Source organism: Centroberyx affinis, unplaced genomic scaffold, assembly GCF_046629955.1.
Source record: "Centroberyx affinis isolate AG114_WGS23_722 - 3 ecotype Tasmania unplaced genomic scaffold, CSIRO-AGI_Caff_v1 ptg004961l_1, whole genome shotgun sequence".
NCBI classification, from domain to species: Eukaryota; Metazoa; Chordata; class Actinopteri; order Beryciformes; family Berycidae; genus Centroberyx; species Centroberyx affinis.
Window position 1 is genome coordinate 91,008 of NW_027282435.1, and position 16,493 is coordinate 107,500.

The 16,493-nt window shown below is 39.0% G+C and overlaps 1 protein-coding gene across 1 annotated transcript in view; it reads left to right on the forward strand.

The window, feature by feature from the left end:
- LOC139666369 (collagen alpha-1(XXI) chain) overlaps positions 1–16,493 on the forward strand; it is an 84,066-nt gene that overhangs the window by 55,223 nt on the left and 12,350 nt on the right. The window contains exons 21-26 of the mRNA XM_071545558.1: positions 5,037–5,081; positions 5,230–5,283; positions 9,869–9,922; positions 10,750–10,803; positions 14,947–15,018; positions 15,523–15,558. Coding sequence (XP_071401659.1) covers positions 5,037–5,081; positions 5,230–5,283; positions 9,869–9,922; positions 10,750–10,803; positions 14,947–15,018; positions 15,523–15,558 — 315 coding nt within the window. The remainder of the gene's footprint in view (positions 1–5,036; positions 5,082–5,229; positions 5,284–9,868; positions 9,923–10,749; positions 10,804–14,946; positions 15,019–15,522; positions 15,559–16,493) is intronic.

Sequence of the window (16,493 nt, forward strand, 5' to 3'; positions counted from 1 at the left end):
GAGCACTTAGCAGCAAAGATGGAGACAAAATAAAAAAAAACACAGCAATGAGCGCTTAGCACAAAAGATAGAGACAGAATTACAAAAAACAATACAAAACACGATCTCGAGGATTATCGGGCTAGAAAGGAGGAGATTAGGCTAGCTTCTTCAGCGTCTTCTGTTAAATCACTCCTAAAAACATACATTTATAAACTTGCATCTGCTTTAGTTAGTTACTCAATACAGTTCTAAATGAGCCAACATGCTTGCAAACACAAAACGAACGTTCAGGACAAAGACAATTATCATCTGCTTACCTTGGCTATGACTTGAATGTTGGCTAGCTACTCTTTATAATGGGTGTAATTAACCACAGTTGCGACAAACAAACAAATTTTAAAACTTACTTGTTCATTCATTCACTGTCGTCATTACGTGACACCCAAACAGCATACTACTCCATGGTGCAAGTGCGATAGTGTAGGATTTGTTCAGTTTGTTCAGCAGTTAATTTGGTAGTGTATGGGTTAAGTTGAATCTTTCGTGTAGGCTGAACGAACTGTAGACTGAACAAATCATAGGCTCATAGGCAGCGCCACCATTTGGTCAAAAGTCACGGTACAAATGTGAGTGATTTGTTCCTTCAGTGTGTTAATGGTTCACTTAATGAACCAATTCTGTGTATCAGTCAGAGAGTTTAATCTGTTTACGGTTATTACATGAGACAATTGAATGGACACAATAGCAATGATGTCTGAATCTGACAGACAATATTTGGCTTTAACTTGCTGAGTTTGAACAGCTGTAAATTTGTCTAAATTCATAGCGGTACACAGTCTACCAAATTTATTATTTGAGACTGGACTTGATCAAGCCTAACATTTCTTACCGTCAACAAATCCTACGAAAATAACAAAATCAGCAATTAATTTGTTTTGCTAAGTCTTGTCCATGTAGCCGGTGCCGAATGCAGCCATGTCCCAGCAGCCATAGAACTCCATTGTATTAAAAAAAACATTAAAAACCCGTCACAGAGCCATGCTGATGCTCTGGGCAGCATATTTCATCATCACCATGCACCGGGCCGGCCGACTTTTTCCTCAAACAACTTAATAAGCCGGCTGTAAACACGTTTTCCATCTCAGGAAAGTAGTTCTGTAGCACAGAAAATAGTCCCCGCCGTAATGAAGAAATTGTGCCCATTTGAATTTGATTTGGTAATAACTACAACAGCCTGAGTTTTCATGGTAACAGTTAGCGATTTTTAAAATGGAAACTATGTCTTTGTGAGCTGTATTTCAAGGTTTTTAGCTTACAATTGGAGCCAATGACTTCCGGTTTGAAGGCTAAAAAGGTACGTGGGAAGTCAGAAAGTAACAGGAGTAGAGCAAACGCATTGTTGATTCCGTTATTTTCATAGGATTTGTTGACGTTAAGAAATGTATTTAAAAACACCAGCCGTAACCTTTAACCTCTTATTAGACTATCAGCTATTTTACTTGTGTTTCAAAGGTTCTTTTCAGTTGAAATGTTTTAGGCTATTTGTCTTGTTTTGCGATGGTATTGCTCTTTGTTCGTCATGTTGTCGGGGTGGCGGTCCTGCGTCGATTCACTACTTCTCGGACATCCCGAAAGAATCAAGTTCGTTGAAAGAATCAGTCTTCTTCGTCTCTTTTCCTACCCTTCCCTGTTCTGCCCTCTCCTCACCTCGAGGTAAGGTGAAGGCATGATGAGGGTGGGGAAGCGAAACTGCGGTGTGATGATAGCCAGGATCCACTAACGTCAGATCATATATCCACATCCATCTGCAGACTTGCGGGTGTGCTGCTGAGAGATGGATGAGTAAGAGGCCTATTTCAATGCAGGGCCCGCCTCATAATATACCACCTCTCAAAGACACTAGTGTGTTTATGAGTGTTTTCTTCGCCAAGGTTAGGGTTGTTTGGGGGGGAAAATATTTGTTATCACACCCTGATCGGTGCTCTTGTTTTCGCCCAGGAAATTGATGTCGCTCATATTTCACTTTTTATTGATACCGACATCAAGCCACAAAACATCTCTGAAATTCAGCCTGTATCAAATACTGTTTCTTTTCATGACAAGACATCCACCTGACAAAAAAACCCCTCAAATTCCATGGAATATTGAGCAATTAGCTATTTAAAGGGCAATTCCACTGAATTCCAGCTGTGAAATCTGTTGTTCCTTTGCTTTTGGATAATTTTCTCTGTATTAGTGAGCATTCACTGCTTCTACCTTTTCCTAGAAACAAGAGAAAAGAGTTTGTCTCACACTGACAATGATGGCTTGCCAACAGCTCCAAAGAGATTGATTAGGAAAAGACTGAAAAGCTCCCCCCAGACAGCAAACTGAGATTGAATGAACCGAGAATCAATGTTAGCGCTTCAATGTTAATTACATTGAATCAACTGGAATCTGACATTGATTCAACATCTTGCTCAATGATCTGACACTGATACAACTTTAAAAATGGACAGAAAACAGACACAAAATGAACATAGTTTCAATTAAATTTCAGTAATCTGTTTGGTTGATCTAACATTGAAATCTGGCATTGATTCAACATCTTTAACAGATAGACAGATAGGAAGAGGAAGACAGAGAGAGTACACAGGATGTCTTCTTGGTGTTCGCAGAGAAACAGCCCTGATGTTGTCGGTAAAGCCACCATGTCAGACCCCAGCTGATATCTGGATCATTTAGACATATTTAAACCACAAGGAATACACACACACACACACACACACATACACACACACACACACAGAGAAAACTAATCTTAGGAAATCATCAGTGCGCCCCTAACCCCTTTAAGGGTTTAGCCTTAACAAAAATGTATCATTCTCTAAACAACGTTTTAGGTTTTGTTGCAGTGCTACTACAAATAGAAATCTACTCCCAAAGTGTGTTATATTAGTTTCATTTGATATAACACTCATCTGGAGGATAGAAGCCTGACCTGGCATGTTCCCGCAGTGTTTGGCTCTTCACCCAGTCCAGGGAAACTATCTAATGTAATATATAAAAAAGCCATTAATAGCGTTAAACTGTGATTACAATACTAAATTATTTGTGTTAAAAATTTTTGTATAGTACATTTACATTTGCATAGTACATTTACTGCTGGACAGGGTTTAGCATGAAAAGCACAAGTATACAAAATCTAAGAATGCAAGAAATGTCTGTTACACACCTTGAATCAAGAGGCACCATGGCTGAAACCATCGGACATATGGATGCATTCGACAAATCTGGGGTACAATGGGCAAACTACAATGCATTTGTAGGTTGCTGCTTAGTGTAGTGTGCTCAAAAACATATGGAGACATATATATCCAGGTTGACTGCACGCACCAAGCCTGAGGATAAGAGTACAAACACTTTGAGTATGAAGTTGGATTTCCGCCATTATCCTGGAGGACCAGTACCTGCAACGCCTGCGCTGCACTTGACATAGGTTCATGTCTTTATGCATTAGAGGATTTTGCCTCTTTGATAGTTATCTCCTTAGAAACGTCTACACGTCTACACATGTAAACACCTGCCAACAAAATTCAACAGCTTGGCTTTTCACTGTGTCAGCTTTCCTTAGGGTCTAGGCAAGCTCGGTGAACCATTCTCAAGGGTATTTGACAATTCTATTACTGAGCCTGGAGTTGAGCTATTTTCCAAGGCAGACATTTACACATGGAGACATCAGCCGTTTCTAAGAAGAAAACGAAGCGACGTAGCGATTTAACGCGTAAACGCATGAACTTGTCCATAACAAATCTAGTGTAGCATAGGTGTAGCACAGGTGTCATTTACACGATCTCATAAAAAGTCATGAAATGAGCAACTCTGAAACACAGATTTACATGCTGTGGATACAAACCATGTGAACGGTATTATCTACCGCAAAACTGGCTTTTTGTGACAATAAAACAAAGTGGATGCTGTGGCAACTTATATTAAAATAACAACTTGTCTTCTCATTCAGTGTTTTGTAACAAATCTGAAAGAAAGAAAGAAAGAAAGAAAGAAAGAACGAACAATATATCTGTTAGCATGTTTGTCTAGGTCTGTTGTTATTTTAAAGCTACAATATGCAACTTTTCTTCTTGAGGCAGGAAGTATATTGTTAGTCCCGCCCCCCTCCCCCTCAGTTGGTCAAGTTCCTGCCCCACCACTTGTCACTCATCTTGATGAGCTGTCATCCAGCCTGAGGCTGAGGTAATCAGCATCGATAAAGCCGCCACAGGCATTGAAGAGGCAGACTGTGAACGCAGCCAATCTGCATTACAAAGATGGAGATGAAATGTTCACTGTGTTTTTGAACGTTTAGCTTAGCTGTTCTTTCTTTTCTTGCTGCATTCCACCATTGCTGTTGTGGCAATGACTTCCCTGCTCTGTGGCCACTAGCCTCACCTTGATAGCCACAACACTGCTGACCACACCTATACAACACGCCCACAGCAAATGGTTTACACCTCAAAATGTCCCAACATCATTAAAAAGACAAGTTCAGGCAAACAGGGATTTAGGCATGAACACACAGGGTCACAGACAGACAATGTAATGTATAATATACAGTATATTCTATTTAATTATTGTTATTTTAATATAAAAAAAAGTTGCACATTTTAATGTTCAACTTAGTGTGGCTTTAGTATCTTATTTGAAGGACAGTTCTTAAGTTAGATAGATAATTCATTATTATTAATAATAATAATAATAATAATATATTTTATTTGTATAGCGCTTTTCTGAATACTCAAAGACGCTTTACATAGTAAACGAGATACACAAAACACATATCAGACAATATCAATGAATAATACAGCGAATAAAACATTTTAAGTCGGGGGAAAGACAAGAAAGTTGCAAATTAAAAGACCAGGAGGCTGAAAGAGAGTTAGAGATTAAAAGCAGTTTTAAAAAGGTGTGTGTTAAGGGATTTTTTCAATGTGCAGAGTGAGGAAGAGTCTCTAAAAGACCACAAAAATGAAACTTCTGTGCAAACTGACATACTGTATGCACTGTGTCATCTGCAGGGTATCCGGGGACTTCCTGGAGAGGTGGGGCCAAGGGGACCTCAGGTAAAATCTGAGCAGTTACACTTGTTAAGATGGGAGTCTCCTGCGCCCCTCTCTCACTTTATATCGGCGACATTAAATCAATATCACCACTGACTTCAAGTCAGTCCCATCCGCTGTTTATTTTCCATGTTCTTTAATGTGTTTTCAGGGAGAGACGGGGATGCCTGGGCAGGACGGAGAACCTGGAATAAAAGGACATTCGGTTGGTGACATATTTTACATAAAAACATAAACATAAACACTTCATCCTCTGCTGAATTGACAATATATAGTCGACTATTCAAGTTTCTGTCACAGTCGGCTACACAGTTCAGAAAGTGAACAGGAAAGGGGTTGTGAGTTTGCTGCTGCTTTCATTTAATTTGAATTGACTCTTATTTTTGTTTTTATTTTATTTTATTTTATTTGCACACACATAAAACAGCATAAAATCCAGATAATGAAAAAAATAAAAGATGTGACAGGAGAGGTCAAGAAGCCACAGGCTTATACAACTCCCCTCAACTTAAGAAGGAAAACAAACAATAACAAAAAACAAAAAAGGAAAGAAAAAAAACAACAAAAAAAAAAAACTAAGCGAACATAGTTTAAAAAAATGCAACAAAAAATAAGAAGAACCACACAAACTGAGCAAAAAAATTACCCAATCGGTAGACAACAATCCAGTAAAAACAAAGAAATACATGAAAAACAATAGAGGAAAAAGAAAAGAAAAAAAATATATATATATATACACGTCAAAAAATAATTAGACATCATGAATTAAACGTGATGACAATTTCCTTTTAAAATTTTCTAAAGATAACAAGCTCTTGATAACGTGTGCTTTAGCATTCCATATCTGTACACTGTACACAGTATCTAAGGGAGTACTGGCCATGATTAATTTTGTAAAAAGGAAGGTGAAGATGATCAAACTGTCTAGTATTATATGAATGAATTTGGGAATTAAATTTGAAGAAGTTGCTAAATGATGATGGTAGAGAAAAAGGCAAAAACACACATATCTGATGAATATTTATGTCATATACTGAAAGTTTAATTATTGAATATTGATGTCTTGTTTTCACATTTGTCTTTGGAGAAAAGCAGTCTTATCTAGTGTTCCCTAGATTAGAATTTCAAACATTAAGCTACTCACATTAACAGTCACTGCAGTAGGCCCATAATGAGATCATTAATTTAGACCAGGCACAATATGAGTCCATTTGATTTATTTAGTAATGCCATTAAGGCAGTGAGTGACTCTTAATCTAGAGGCAAAGTCAGATGAGTGAATGGGGCAGTGATTGTACACAGAGGAAGGGCACCCCCCTCTGGTACACAAGCTCACACACAGTCTCAATCACAGCAAAGCAGCATGAATATGTGGCCCTCCATAGTGATGAGTAGGCCGCATGTCGATGTCACTGCTGCCCTCTGCTGGGCAAACTGAGGCTGCACAAATACGTGGAATGAGGAATAACTGGAGTGAATCATGAATAGAAGGGCATATAAGGGCATAAATTCCCCTCATTTTCAGGTTAGTAGCTGTGTTAAATGAGGAAGCAGATACAAATACACACTGTATATGCCCATAAACAAAGAAAATGGCTTGTTTAGATCGATACACAGATGGATATGTGGATGTATTTGTATATTTAAAGGATCCCCATTAGTAAGTTAGTAAGTAAGTAAACTTTATTTATAAAGCGCATTTCAAAACCAGAGTTACAATGTGCTGTACAATGAAAACATTAAAAAAACAGAAAATAAAAAGAAAGTTAGAAACAGAAAAGCAGAAAATAACAAAATAAAAACATTAAAAACTGCACAGAAGGCAAACACACATTACAAAACAAAGTGCTTACGAAACAGGTGAGTTTAGCTGATGCCATGGCAATCAGCTAATCTTCCTGGGGTCCAGACCTGACATACTGTACATAACACATTACATGATAAACATGAAATTACATTGATATACACTAATTTACATCAATATACATTAATATAAAAAAAAAAAAAATGCAAAGCTTACATTGATATGAACTAAAAAGGAAAATACATTCATATACAATTCAAAGCCAGTCAACACTGAACGTACATTTAGGTAGAATACTAATTAAAAAAGCAATATTTAAAAAGAATGAGAATTATACAACCCATAAGAAGCGGAACACGAATATTGAAAACTGGAACAGAGTTATACCTCCTACTATTCAGTCTGTCATCTGCATGCCAATAAATGCCTCTGCATAATCATTTTGAAGGATGATTTATTTTTTATGAGGCGGATATTAAAAAGTAAATTATTCCAGTTTGTTATGGCTCTGTAAATGACAGCTTTTTTCAACGAGTTAGTCCTTAGGCTGGGTACCACAATATGACCGTTACCGGCAAATCTGCTGTTGTGGTTATGTATGTTATTGCAATAAACTACTACAATAGATACTGTCGATCAACATTGAAACCAGACACTGATTCAACATCCTCTTGCTCAATTGATATGACATTGATAGGAAGGAAGGGGTATGTTTAGCCTGTGGATAAGTTGAGCCACCGCTTGTATCTAGACCAGTGCTTCCCAGCCTTTTTCCTTAAGGGACTCCTATTCTACCCAAGGTTATTATGGTTAACGAAAACTAACGAAATAACGAAAACTAGGTGTGAAAAAACATTTTCGTTAACTGAAATAAAAATAAAAATGAGGCTTTACAAAAAAAGATAACTAACTGAAACTGCATTGTGTGTTTACAAAACTAACTAAAATAAACTAAAATCATAGAGAAAATGTCTCAATTTATCTCATACATAAGCCTAGTATTTAGAATTTTTGAATCTCACCCCTGACAAATACCCCATATTACAAAAAAAAGACTAAAACTAACACTGAAACTAAAACTAAGCATTTTCAAAAAATAAAAACTAAACTAAACTAGCAAACCCGCTTTAAAAACTAATTAAAACTAAACTGAAATTGAAAACAAAAAGTCAAAACGAAATAAAAATCAAAACTTAATTAAAATTAATAAAAATGCAAAACTATAATAACCTTGATTCTATCACTGAGTAAACAGACGACCGCTGACGAAGAGACATGTTTTATGGATATTTCATATTATATTCAATGCATAACAATAACAGCACAGAACAACTGATAACTGTACAATTAACCCAAATAGTGAATGCAATAACTGCAGGAAGTTTGTGTAAAACAAACAATTTGGATGAATATTGAGCAGATTATATGAATATTGCATCAGAGATTAGTTTTCCTGATATTTTTAGGAACGTTTTATACAATTCTCTGTATTATTTATTTTTAACTATCATACATACTATCATCATACTACATTATGCTTATTTTGGACAAATTCACTCGGCCGTTCTATTAGCTCTTTGGTTAACTGTGTACTTTTCTAATGCAGGACGAGGCTGTTTAGCAGAGAGTGAATATAGCTTGTGTTCATGTCTTCACCGTGCCCTTATCCTCGTTTATATCTTAAAAAAACGTCTAAACTTTAAAAATAACAACTACATTTAGTTCCTTTCTTCACAGAAATTAATGAAATGCTGAGATATACTGTTTATATATATTTTTAAGTTTTCTTACACCCCTTAAAACCAAGAAGGCCTTGCGACCCCCCGTGAAGCTTTGGCGACCCCTAGTCGGGGTTGGGACCCCTAGGTTGGGAACCAGTGATCTAGACCGGTGGTTCTCAACATGGGGTCCGGGTACCACCAGGGGTCCTTGAGGGGGTTCCAGGGGGTCCCCAGCAAATCGATGAATTGTTAAACTTCACCATTATTTCATTAACAAGAAGTGAACTCAATTAAAGAATGTAGAAGAATGACTGTTTTGATCATAGTTTCTCTGTTATCTCTCTACCTACAATACAGATAGTCATGGAATTCTGGACAAAATCATATCGAACAATAAAAATATTCTCAGATTTGGGTCTGAGAGACAAAATCTCATCAAATGGGGGTCCATGGCCCTAATGTGGACTAAATTAGGGGTCCTTGATATGAAAAAGGTTGAGAATCCCTGATCTAGACAACCAAACACAAAATGAATCATGTGATCACAGATTTAGGAAGAGTCATTCAATTCCCTGAATCTGATGGAGAGACACGGATAAAGTGGGAAGTGTGTCAGGTCAAAAGATACGATTTTCACAATGCAATGTCATTTCATCATGGTAAAGATCTAAAAGGAAGGAGATGTGTTGTCAAAATGGTAGTACTGGGGTAAAATGTGTCTCTAGCACTTTAATGGGTAATGGGAATTCGAAAACTGTATTAGCTACACATTTTTTGTTATTTCCATGGATGACCAACAACCTCAAGTATACATAGCGATTATTGTTTGAAATAAATTCACATTTATTTTGCTTCTATTAGTTCTGCAAAATGTAAACAGTGGGCTCATTTTACCCTGCTCTCTCCTACATCCTGCCACTTACTAGGCAATAGATTTGTTTGTATATTGTTCTCTGGTGAAGGCATGTGGGAAGACAGAGTGACTAACACACCGCTTCAGCTGGGCTCTTGATACAGTAGAATGCTGTGTTGAATATGCAAACATTGTGTGTGTGTGTGTGTGTGTGTGTGTGTGTGTGTGTGTGTGTGTGTGTGTGTTTGTGTGTGAGTGGACCTGAGCCATCTCATTTCTCCCTCAGTGCTTCCTGACTAAGCCGTCACGCACTCTGTCACATTCAGCCCAAAGCACTCTGTCTGACTCTTTCATCTCATTCTCTCTCTCCCCCTCTCTCTCTCTCTCTCTCCCTCTATATCTCTCCGTCCAGGGGATCCAGGGCCCCCCGGGGCCACCCGGAGAGAACGGTCGAGATGGTCCCAAGGTCTGTGCGTTGAACGTTATAATTAGTTATTATGCTAATGGCCTCCTGCTCCCCAGCCGCTTGGCTATTCTCAGCCCGTTATAATGTTGTACACTCCTCCCTCCCTCTTCACTTGATGTTCCCGTGGAGAAAACTGCAGTTTGTTGAGAGGGAACGAAACTTGTTAGGAATCACTTTAGCAATTGTAGGTGTTTCTGAATATTTGATAGCCGCAAAGGAGAGTTCACATTCGGCTCACGTTCTTGTACGTCTATCCTAGTGGGAACTATAATTTTTGCAAAGAGAGGGCTTTTTGGCCGGTCCTCACTTCCTCAAGGGTCTAGTTTAGGATTAGGATTTGGGTTTAGGGTTAAGATTAGAATTAGGATTAGGTTTAGGTCAGGGTAAGGGTTAAAGTTAATGTTAGATTAGGATTTAGGGATAAGATTAGATTTAAGAGGGTTAGGGTTAGGGTTAGGGTGGTTGTGTGTAGATGTTTACCCAGAGCTCTGACCACAACTGTTTCACAGAACAGAGGGGCTTTTTATCAGAGTTGTCCAGGTTAGGCAAAGGCCATCCACCGAAAATAGATTGCACCTCGCTCCAGCTGATTTGGAAGTAGGAAGTAGTAGTAGGAGTAGTAGTATCCATATGCATGGAAAACTCAGGGCTGGTTGTTTCAGTCATATGGACAAAAGCTAGGGTTAGGGTTAGGGTTATGTTTATGTTTGGGTAAAGGTTAAGGTTAGTTTAGGGTTAGGGAATGCATGTAGTCAATAGAATGTCCTCACAAGTAGAGTATGACGACGTGTGTGTGTGTGTGTGTGTGTGTGTGTGTGGTTATTCAGGGGAGCTTTGGAGAACCAGGGGTTGCTGGTCTTCATGGCGTACCAGGCTTAAAGGTGAGTGCAGCAGCAGATTATCAATCAGATTCGATTGTCTTCTTCTACTGTACCTCTCTCTCTGTCTGTTCACCACTCTAGCACTTTCTCTTCCTTTCCTCTGTCTGTCTTTCTCTCACAGTGAAGCAGATGTAACCAAACTCACTGGAGGCAAATTCAACCCGTTAATGGACACAAAAATCTAAATCTACTCCAAAATTGTCCTTCAATATGGTGGAGAGATGAACAGAGCTGGATAAGGTCCAAATCAAAGGCTACAGCTACTGGATTGATGGACTTGATCTCCCACATATGAAATGAACACGATTTAACACTTTATGTGCCACCAACACGTACAATTGCGTGTTCCCAACATGAAACGGAATATGTGAAGGAGGCACAACTATAAACAGGAAGTACCGTAGCGCGGTGGAAAGTAAGGGTGTTGTGGTTGACGTCACACTCACTACCTCCATCTTTTTTTACAGTCTATGGGCTGTGGTGGTGGATGGGCAGAAGTGTTTGCCTTCAAGACCGGTGACTGGGGTTCAATTCCCAGCTCGTACGAAGGCAATCTCGGAACCCATCGTCTATCGGTCTGACGACAGTTAGACTCTGGGGGACCTAAAACACTTATAAAAAGTATCAATGTTTGTGTATTGTACTCAAGTTGCTAATTGGACTGTAAACAATGACCGGCGCACGGAAGAGGAAGTCTTGGCCCGGATGTCCGCTGGCTACACCGGAAACCCTGAAATATTGTCCGTCGCCCCCAGAGTCTAATCATCGTCAGACCGATTGATGATGGGTTCAAAAATTGGTACAAAGGAAATTTGTACCATGGGTGGAATTTTAATTTTTAGCTAAAGTTTTTCTTTTTTACCCATGGCCAAAGCCTTTTCCCAACGGTAACCAAGTTGTTTAGTTGCCTAACCATAACCTTAATCATAACCTTAACCAAAGTTGCTTTAGTTGCCTAAACTTAGCCATTAGCCGATGGCTGACAATGCCGTGTCAAATTGTTACTGTTGCCACAGAATCCAAGTTGTGTCATTGTCACAAAATTCAATTCATTGTGGAAGAATGTAATTTTCACATAACTTGTGTACAGAGCACATAAATCACGTTTCAGAGTTCATGCTTATTTCACAACTTATTATGAAATCATGTTGTCCATAAAGTTAGCTATGTTAGCAGTCAGCTACTTCATGTTGTTAATGTTATATTTATCTACAAACTAACCAAGTGTAATTCTTATTAATTAATTATTAATTTTACTTTATTTTTAGTATGAGTAATATGCTAACAATCATACCCTTGCTTCATATTCTTAGTGTTTATGTTAGCTTTGTCTGCTAGCTAACATTAGCATTAGGTGATGTTACTGTTAAAACTAGTTATCAGCTACAACTTACACAATAAGACCTGGTTCATTTGGAGATAAATACAATGTTAATAAATGTCAACAATAGCATGAATTAGCTGACTGCTCACATTATGAATTAACATCATGGATGTTCCCTTAAATCCAGTAGCGTTTGATTTGGGTCTTCTCCAGCTCTGCTCATCTCTTGATGATATCAAAGGTAATTTTGTTGAATATTTAAATGTTTTGGTTCAAAGACCATTTGAGCTTGCCTCTATTTCCATCTGATTCACTGTTTTCTAGGTAGAGTTGACATAAATCAAATATTCATTAGATTCATCTTCATCATTTGATTCATCCATTAATTTGTTCATCTTTCCTTTCATCACACATGATATCTAAGACACCACCGATGGGATTTTTATGACACTTGGGGAATGATGCATCTCACCATTTTCCCACTGCTGCCTTATCACTATCTATCTGTCTCTCTCCCATTGACTCTATCTGGTACTCTTCTTCTCCTGCCTTCCACTATCTCTCTGCCAACTCACCATCTCCCCTCTCTCTCCCTTATTCTCTCTCTTTCTCTCTCCCTTTCCTCTCATCCTGTCCGCCAGTGCTTATTTAATCAGCCTGCAGTTTCGATCCTCCTAATGAATGACAACTACAATTTAAACACCACTCGTTTTAAGTGATATGTTTCTGAGCAATTACGCCCGTAAATATCAGCCGGTTCTATTGTGATTTAAAAAACGCAGCAGGTCGCCTCTGTTGTGCTAGTTCATTACAAGATTGCAAAAGATTTCCTCAATTATGTACTTTAAGATGTCATCCTTCAAACCAGATGCTATTTTAATTTTTTTGAATTAATGACTTAATGAGTAAAGGGGAGCTGGGGGAGTTGTCAGTCTGCCATCTTTCTTAACCTGTATTTAACCAGGCTTGATTGTTGACTGAGAACATTTTCTTATTCACAGCAATAGCCTGGGGAAGTAGTTGCAAGGGGATAGAATAGACACAAACAGGCACACACACACACACACACACACACACACACAGACACCTGGGAACTGCCCTAGCTTTCTATTTTTGGCCACCTTTTTAAGATTGTTTTGGCATTTTTCTTTTATCTGATAGTTAACAGTAGAGAGAGCGATAGAGAGACAGGAAAGATGGGAAAGAGAAGGATCAACAAAAGGGGGGGTTTGTGCTCTTAACTGAAGGCTTACCAAAGTGTAGGTCAGGTGTGTAGGCCAAAAAATAGTCCAATGAGATGAAGAAAGAAGGACGCACACTGGTATCATACTAAAGAGGCTCTTCAGATACAATAAGCGCGGATCCTGTACAGGCCCATGGTACGTCTTCAATCCAGTTCAATTCAATGCATTTAAGCATTGCGACACGGTTATCTGTTAAAATAAACAATATTTTTCCACAAACTTTAAATACTACACGGTAATAACGTAACCTACCGTTACAGCAGCGGCAGCAGAAGACGAGTTATCAAGTTACTGTTTACAAATCCCATTACTAACACATGTGAGTTTGGAGCAAGTTGTGGAATTTTAAGTTTCACTTTAGTTTTTACAACGGGAGGCTCTCTCAGATTGAGTGCAATGCTGCTGGTCTGCTGGTCTGTGCTTCTCCAAATGACAAACATCACGTGATGTGCATAAGGCGTATTCGAGATCGATTTGGAATAGATCAATTTCTATACATTCTATACTATTTATTCTGTGGCATTGCCCCACAGATGAGCCTATGTATGGGAAACACTGCATCTTACGGACAAAGACGCTCTCTAGAGGTCATCTCATGAAGCGTTGATGACTGACTGACTGGCTGACTGACTGACCGACCTGAATTTACCCTGTGATGCCCTCGGCTGCGCCATGGGAAAAAAGGGTGGTTTATTTACATGACATGAAAACATGAAAAGTGACAAAAACTGAACGTTTCAGCCCTCAGACCATCCTTAGCACAATAGAAGTTCTGCACACAAACTCCTACTGGAGGCACCTACTCAATTAAGAGCAACCACTAGGACCTAGATGGTCTTTTGCTTGCTTTCTGTAATCCTTTTGTCTTCTCTTTTGTCTCTTTGTGCTACATTTTGCCTTTTGGGTCCATCATGTGCTCATGTTACCATACCTTTAATTTTCACGTGTGGAATTGTACCTCTGATGTTGATTGTCTGAATAGCCTGGGTAACTAGTTATCAGGCTCATTGTTGGCAAACCTTGCCTATCAGAAGCCCTCTTCCTATTGGTTCCTATATAAGTCTTTGTGTGCAGAACTTTAATTGGGCTGAGGATGATTCTGAGGATCAAAATGTTTACTTTTGGTCCTTCATTTTTGTAAATGTATAAACCACCCTTTGTTGCATCTGAAGAGCCTCGTTAGTTCTTTCTTCATGTCAGATTGAGGAGGATGGCATGCAACTATGGTCCCAGGTCTGATTGAAACCCAAGATGTCAAGACGTGACCGAAGCTGATGGGGACCCAAGACATGCCTTAGCCAGTTAGCCACCGGGACGCCCCTAATTTTGGCCACTTAGGTGCTTCCCTGGGGTGGTTTTGAGTTAAGTGCCTCAACAGCACTTTGACCTTAGTTTGAACAGGCAACCTCGTTGTCACAGGCCTCCTTCTCTAATCATCAGGCAACTGCATTCCATCCAGTGTGAAATAACTGGCCAGTCTAAGGAATACTGTTCCCAGGTCTGTTTATGAAGTGCCTCTGTTTTTAAATCCCATCCAGTGATTCCCAAAGATCGATAACCTTTCACCTTTTCCAGGGCGTACCGGGGGAGCCGGGGTTTCCTGGGCTGCCAGGTACTATGGGCATGCCAGGGTTCAAAGGTCATAAGGTGAGGGTCAACTGCTTGGGGTGTTGCTATGACAACAAAGCATAAACAAAACAAACCAAATTACCTGTGGGGCTTCGCTTGGATTTAATGAGGTCTGAATTTTGCAGCGAAAGCGACACTTTATGAATGATTTATGGCTGTGGGTGTCAGGAGCTTGCACTTTTCCATGTTTTGCCGTTAAAAACGTTGACGACTTTCCATAATACATATTTGTCAATGTATTATTCATTTTTGCTTACATGATATGATTCATTTGAATGTAGCTGAAGGTTGTCCTTCACACTTCAAAAGTACTACTCCCAGGCACCTAAATATAAACCATGTTAATATGGATAAATATGTTAAACATGCTGTATTTTGCTTACATTTGCTGAATTGTGTTCACCCGACCATGTACGCTATTTCTCTGTTATTATTCCTTCACATTGCATGCCACACTGTCAGCGTGAAGACAAAATCATGAATCTAAGTTGAGTGTTTACATCGTCTAATGTTGTGTTTCAGGGGGAGATTGGAGAGCCAGGGTCTAAAGGAAACCAGGTATTGTTTTTTCTATTCCTTTCTAATATGCTTCACAGCCAAATACCCCATCATTCTACACAGTTACTTGCACTTGAAAGTACTGTACATAGAGAGTCAGTTAGTTTAGTGAATTAAATGGAACAGAATGGCCTCTTTTGTGTATATGCATAATAGTTACAAGGCCCATCAGTTCATACATTGCCATTCATTTCCTTAATATACCTTTCATTTTTACTGAATTACGTCGCATATTTAATGTTGTCTCACAAATCTGCCTGCATGTACTATACCCTCAAATGTGTTTTCCCATTAAAACTGACACAACCATTGCAGATCTATTTAAGCACTCACTAGATTTTATGCTTCCTACCCTTACACAACAGGAAATAATGTTAGACAAGTAAAGCAAAGAGAAGAGAAGGGAGGGAAGAGAGCATACATTTAGAAATTGGCTTAGAGCTATTGGTTAAGTGTAGCCGAGGATTACCCAGCATCCACACTGCAAGCAACTTGGAGGAGCCAGTTACTGGAAGTCCATTAGTTTGCTGTGAATTGAGCAGCTGAGACAAGATGTCACTTTGCTGGCAAGGAAGAGCGGGCTGCATTTTAACTTTGGGGCAACATCGCTTATCAGTGAAAGTCATGTCATAACACTAGTTGTATATGTCTCGCCTATCACTGCAGCACAACTGCTCCACCGGCACTTAATGAGAGATTGACATTGATACGGGATGCTTGAACATTTGCACTCAACTGTGACTGATGACAGTCTTGGTATTTATTCATTTTACTTTTTATTTCTCAAGGGGAAGTCATCAGAGCTCCATGCTCTTTTTCAGCTCCGGCTTCACATTCACACAGACACATTCACACTGGGAGCTGCACAAAGTAACCACAGTCTAATACTGTCAGCCACTTGGAGCTGCCTAGTACAACCACAGTCTTTTACTGGT